The sequence below is a fragment of the Bacillus rossius genome, chromosome 6 (assembly GCF_032445375.1).
Source record: "Bacillus rossius redtenbacheri isolate Brsri chromosome 6, Brsri_v3, whole genome shotgun sequence".
Taxonomy (NCBI): domain Eukaryota; kingdom Metazoa; phylum Arthropoda; class Insecta; order Phasmatodea; family Bacillidae; genus Bacillus; species Bacillus rossius.
In genome coordinates this window covers 39,164,376-39,170,375 of record NC_086334.1, presented here as the reverse complement: position 1 = coordinate 39,170,375, position 6,000 = coordinate 39,164,376, and the positions used below count along the sequence as shown (strand labels likewise).

Below are 6,000 nucleotides of genomic sequence, written 5' to 3'. Positions count from 1 at the left end.
TAAGGACGCGTGCATATGCCTGCCGGCTGCACACACGTAAGTGTTTCGCCGAATTTAGGAGCCCGCTCATAGAGCCCCCCCTGCACCCGTTAACTTTCGGCGCTGGCCGTCTCCAGCGAGCATCGACCCACGTCCCGCGAGACTGCCGCGGTAACCATTGTCACGTTGTGTTGTGTTTAGTGTTAGTGAGAATTTTTGTAGCGGGACTGAACCGCGGAGCGGACTTGTAGAGTGTACCGTGTACCCACATGGACCCCCAGTGAAACTCACAAATTAAATGTATTCTCGCCAAATTGTATATCATTTTCCATAATTCCCCGTCCTCCACACAGTCGAGCGGCCTTCACAGTCAAGCGTAGAACCATTCAGGTTACATTCAAGCCGTGTACCTGGCGAGGCACACGGGGGCAGAGTACCCACGACCCCACACCAACGGCCTAGCAGCCCGCTAGCCTGGCGCCCCTCCGGACAACAAGAGCATCGCGACGCCCGTAGCGCCCGTCAGGTACCCCCCGGGCCTTTCACAGAGGTCGGGTGACGGCAGTTACAATTGTTATATTATATTTAAATGCATAGCTCAGTTTATTGATTTGGTTATTTCATACGCAGTAGGCTTTGAGACATACTGTAGTCTATATATAATACGATTAAATTATAGAATCACAAGTAACGTGAACAAGAAAAATTAACCTATTATATGAGGAAATTAATGTCTTATATTATTGATGAACAAACAAACACTTTATAAAGAGTTTTACAAAATTTTAAGTTCCTTTCTATGTACCCTTATCAGATTCGTTCAAACTTATTGTTATAATTCTAAACATACATTTTTCTTACTTAAATTAAATTTTTTCTTTTACTATGTAGTTAAATCTGTGATAATTTTATTAAAAACATTTACTGTACCTTATCCTGAAGCTGAAGCAGAGTGACATTTAAAAAAAAAAAAAAAAAAGAAATTCCACTACCTGAAATATTTTTTGATAATTCTGTAAGGACAAGTAGCTTTTAAAAAAATAGTAATTCAGTATTAACAGTTCTGAAGACGTTAATTAAATTATATTATTTTTTAAAAGGGTATTATTAAATCATTAGATACATAATTTCTTAATGTTAAACTTACACAGGAAAGACAAAAGTCTATAAAGTACTTAATTTCATTCATCTCAAGTGACAAGTTGAGATGTACTAGAAGGTGTGCATATTTGTGGTCTCAAAACATCAATTTTTCCATGTGTGATTCAAGAGTATTTTAAGACAAACGAATTCCTCACATCAACGTACAAACACACTTCGAATGTAGTGATATATATTCACTAAATCTTGTTACTACAAATAGCCTCAAATTCTGGGGTTTCAGTGCTTGGTGTGAATAGTACCAAAATATTTAACGAAAACAGTTCAATTAGCAAAGTTCGTGTATGCTCGTGTCTTTTCAGCTGTCTCAGTAAGTGCTTTGTCAGCCGTAAGTATGGCAAACAAGTTCTTGCTTGAGCATGAAGTCTTCATGAAGCTCGTCTTGTTCGCGGACTATGAAACATGGAGATTGAAATCGCTGCCTTGAGAAACAAGACAGGCTTCGTCAAGACGGTCTCAAGTCATTGCTCAAGATGCGACTATAAATACCAGCCTTAAAACATATAAAAATGCTTCAGCTCTTCATATAGGATTTATATAAGTTTAAAAATACGAGGTTCACGAGAATAAGCCATTTTATAAACTGCGATCTGATCAAGCAATTAATTGCTTCAGACATGTGTTCAGTTGTCTTGGCTGAGACTGTCTTATTCGTGTTCTTAAGCAAGGCCTCAGCGACTATAAAAACATGCTTATGCGATGGTGTTCTTAGACAACGACTATGATACATGAGAATACCCTCACATGAATAAGAAATATGGGACTATAATAAGATGGTCTTCATCAAGACAGTCTTGCTTGAGATCACTTGAGACCATCTCAAGCAACGTTTAAGGCACCCAAATATTAAAATATCAATGCATATAAGAATTTATTGACGAAGAAATTGCTCAAGACATAAATATGAATACCACCCTAGGAGGTGAGTGATCTGACAACTTCACCAGGTCCTGTTTTAATTATTTGAATGAAAATAAACAGTTTTAGCATTTGACATTTTTGTGTAATAATTTTGCATATAAATAAATTTAATATAGTTTTTATGTTTTTAATAATTCTTAAAACGAATTTTGTTAGAATCAATTTTTTTTATTTACCAAACGAAATAGTAACTAAATTATATTTGTTTCTTAATCTTCATGACCATTTTCCTAGAGTTAAATGTATGAATAACAAAGATCTATTACCGCTCTTTGGATGGGATATAATCAACGATGAAAACATGGCGTATGTTGGTGGTTTATTGGTGTATGCATTCGCGCTTTGCGGTTCGGTGAAGGCAGTTAAGAGATAAACAAAATGAACTGTCTCACGTGAAACTCATGACCTCTTAAAAGTGTAGTTGTTATTGATTATAATTCTCGGATGTGTTGTTTTGCTTGAAAATAGGCCATGAGAAGTGGACTATCGCGCTGTTTAATTGTGTCTGCGACAAGACCAAACGGCAAGTGTCACAATAAATGCCACCTTACTTTGGCCTGTAATACGGGGGAGTTATCTTCTTCCAGGTATCAGGCGGTTGTGGGAGGATCTGGTGTCCATCCCAGGCGTGACGAATGCCTCCTTTATTGACGTCCATGGAACAAAACACACTGACGGCTTACGGGAACAGCAATGGCCGAGACGACTCATGTAGCAGCGGTTCGACTCCGAATACCATCAGCACGGCCCAGCAGACAAGTAACCACAACAGTCCTGTTAAACACAAGGCTGAGGGTTCGTTCAACAGAAAATCTAACGATTCCGGCAGTAGCTCACTTTCCAAAAAAAGTGCTTCGTCCTTATGGACTGCGCTGTACGACTACGAAGCCCAAGGGGAGGATGAACTCAGTTTGCGGAGAGGGGAAATCGTGGAGGTTTTGTCCAAGGACTCCAAAATATCGGGTGATGAGGGTTGGTGGACGGGTAAGATAGGTGACAAAGTAGGGATTTTTCCAGCAAATTTTGTCAGTGATGAATACACAATAGACAGGGTGAACAGTGTAATAAGAGATATAATTCCTGTAGAAATAGAATTTTCGGAGCTTGAGTTGGAAGAAGTGATAGGTGTAGGAGGGTTTGGAAAAGTGTACCGTGGCTTTTGGAACAACCAGGAGGTCGCAGTTAAAGCTGCGAGGCATGATCCCGATGAGGATATCAGTGTGACCCGTGAAAATGTGCGACAAGAAGCGAAGTTATTCTGGTTGCTGAAACATGAGAATATTGTGGCACTGGAGGGCGTGTGTCTTCAGTTGCCCAACTTGTGTTTGGTTATGGAATACGCTCGGGGAGGGTCTCTCAACCGTGTGCTTGCAGGTCGTAAGATCCGACCTGATGTTTTAGTGGATTGGGCCATTCAGATAGCACGAGGAATGAACTATCTTCATAATGGAGCACCTATATCACTCATTCATCGTGACCTCAAATCTTCAAATGGTAAGAGTCAACATTATCATTTTTGTTTTTGAGCAAATCTTATGGCTTGGGGGCTGCTGTAACTATAGACATTCATTATTTTGGTGTGTACTAATTTGGTGCTGTTTGTTACTGGATCTAAGAATCACAGCACTTAGTAATACTTGGACATTGCGGTATTTAGAATGGAAAGAAAAAATTAAAAAACATAGTTATCACACACTACACACATCCCTAAATTTACCCTGAAGGGAGTGGTTTCTTAATTCCTACTGGTTCATGAAAAATAACAGTTTAAAGCTTACATTACAATACCTGTGTTTTCACACTGTTATCCCATTTATTGTTTACCTGCGATTATGTATCTGTATTATGTATCTTGTTTAGCACAACTGTAGCCACCTAAGGAGAATAAAAAATACACTAATTATTCTGTTTCGTAGAGTGAAGTTTATCCCTGAATCCTGAAGGCATGATCTTGATGTCTAGATCCTGTGGTACATGATGCTTGCTGTTTTAATTCATTATGTCAAGATCCTGTTCATAAAAATATTGTAATGTAATAATAAATTAGAACCGCAAGTTGAACAAAAATGATTTTTTTAAACTTTCAATCATAATTCTTACTTATTCCACAGTTTCTTTCATGTGCAGGATCTTCTGACATACTGAACTAAAACAGCAAGCATCATGTACCACAGGATCAAGCCAACAGGATCATGCCATCAGGATCTTTCGATGTTCTGAACTAAAACAGCAAGCATCATGTATCACAGGATTAAGCCATCAGGATCCAGGGATAAACTGGGATACATGAAACACAAGCCATATCAAACACAGAATATATGACAGTAATCAAGTAATTCCTTGGAAAGACTCCAAAATTCAATGTGTCAGCCAATTCAGTGCACAGCACGTATTTCTCAGAAAAAAATTACGACGATAACAATTCTATTCAAAGTTTTGTCTTCGTCTGTTACATTGTGACTCAAAATAGTAAATACTGTAAATGCAGTGTAACAAAACAAACATTGTGTAAAACAATTACTTATTCTAATAAAATAACAAACATGAAATATAATCATTAGAAATTTCTTACAATTGCAATTCAGTCATTGTTTAATTTTTTTTCATTATAACAACACCTATATTGACTAAAGTTCTCTAAACAAAAAATTAAAAATAACGTACATGGGACGAAACCATCCCTTCGGAGTAAATTTATGGATGTGTGTAGTGTGTGAAAACTTTGTTTTCCAATTTATTTTTCTTTCCATTCTAAGAAGCCAATAATTATCCAGCAATCTGTGGTCATTGTGCACTTAGTGCATTTCAGATTACTTGCTGGGATCAGCTACTTATTGTAATTTTAAAGGTGTTAATTTCTTTAAAAAGGTCTTAATCATGCTAACTCGATTAAGTAAAGTAAAATTTTTCTTAAACTAAAACACAAAGGGAATTAACTTCTTGGAAAAATAATTATAAATCCCCTTTTATCGTTCATGATTATTTCAAATGACATTCCATTTTTGGTGTAGCATTGCTAATGAGAAGACTTTTTGTGTTCTTGGTTTTAGGTGTGTCTTCAGGCTCGAGAAATGCATCATATGATGCAGATAAACTATATTTTTGAGTTTTTTTTATGCAAAATGATGATTGGTGTTATCTATTAGAATATTTACTAGATCATGACGTACTAACTTAACAAGTAATGTGCATAACTTACAAGCGATTATAGGACAACACAGTTTCGTTGCCAATGAATGACGGATTCACGTATTAGTAAACCTGTTTACCAGTTTAAATGTAATTACAAAAAAAATGAGTGAAATAAAGTAGTTCTTTGGCTTGCATTAGTAATATTTTTTTTGTCTGATATTTTCTGCAACTTTAAAAACAATGCTTTGTTTATACTAGGATAGAGAGACATGTGATTTTTTTTGCTTAAGTGTTTTTAAAGTTTTTTTTAATTGGTAATATGTTTTGGTGTTTATTTTGTTTGCAGGTATAGGTGAGGTTTTTTTTTTGTTTGTGTTTCATTTTGGAGGTTTGACAAAATATTTAATGTCTGAGGGTAGGCAATAACTTCTATTTCTAAGGTAAATTATTAAATTTCTGAAATTAAGTTTATTTACTTGTTGAGGTGATGAAAGAGAAAGTGACAGCCATGTTAAGTCAGATACATTAAAATTACTTTGGAATAAAAAAAAAAGGCAAAATTTTGGTTCTGACTGGATTTTAGAAAACATGGCAGTGGCAAAAGGCCTTGAAGTCACAAAAATTGCGTGGTTTGCGAGTTTAAAGAGAGTAGGTCTAAATATTGATGGAAAATACTTTTGATATAAATTTCTGGTCTTTAATGGCCTTTACCCCACAATTTCCTTGATTTCGTAGCCCTGCCCACTACTGAGTTTTTCAAATTCAGTCTGAATTTCAGAACATGAATTTTGGGGAGAAACAATGAAC

General features: G+C 36.4%; 1 protein-coding gene across 1 annotated transcript in view; it reads left to right on the top strand.

Moving 5' to 3' along the window:
- Window positions 1-2,341: 2,341 nt before the first annotated feature.
- Window positions 2,342-6,000, top strand: part of LOC134533060 (mitogen-activated protein kinase kinase kinase 11-like) — a 141,663-nt gene continuing 138,004 nt past the window's right edge. The window contains exon 1 of the mRNA XM_063370257.1: window positions 2,342-3,555. Within this exon, the coding sequence (XP_063226327.1) occupies window positions 2,697-3,555 (859 nt within the window). The 5' untranslated portion in view covers window positions 2,342-2,696. The remainder of the gene's footprint in view (window positions 3,556-6,000) is intronic.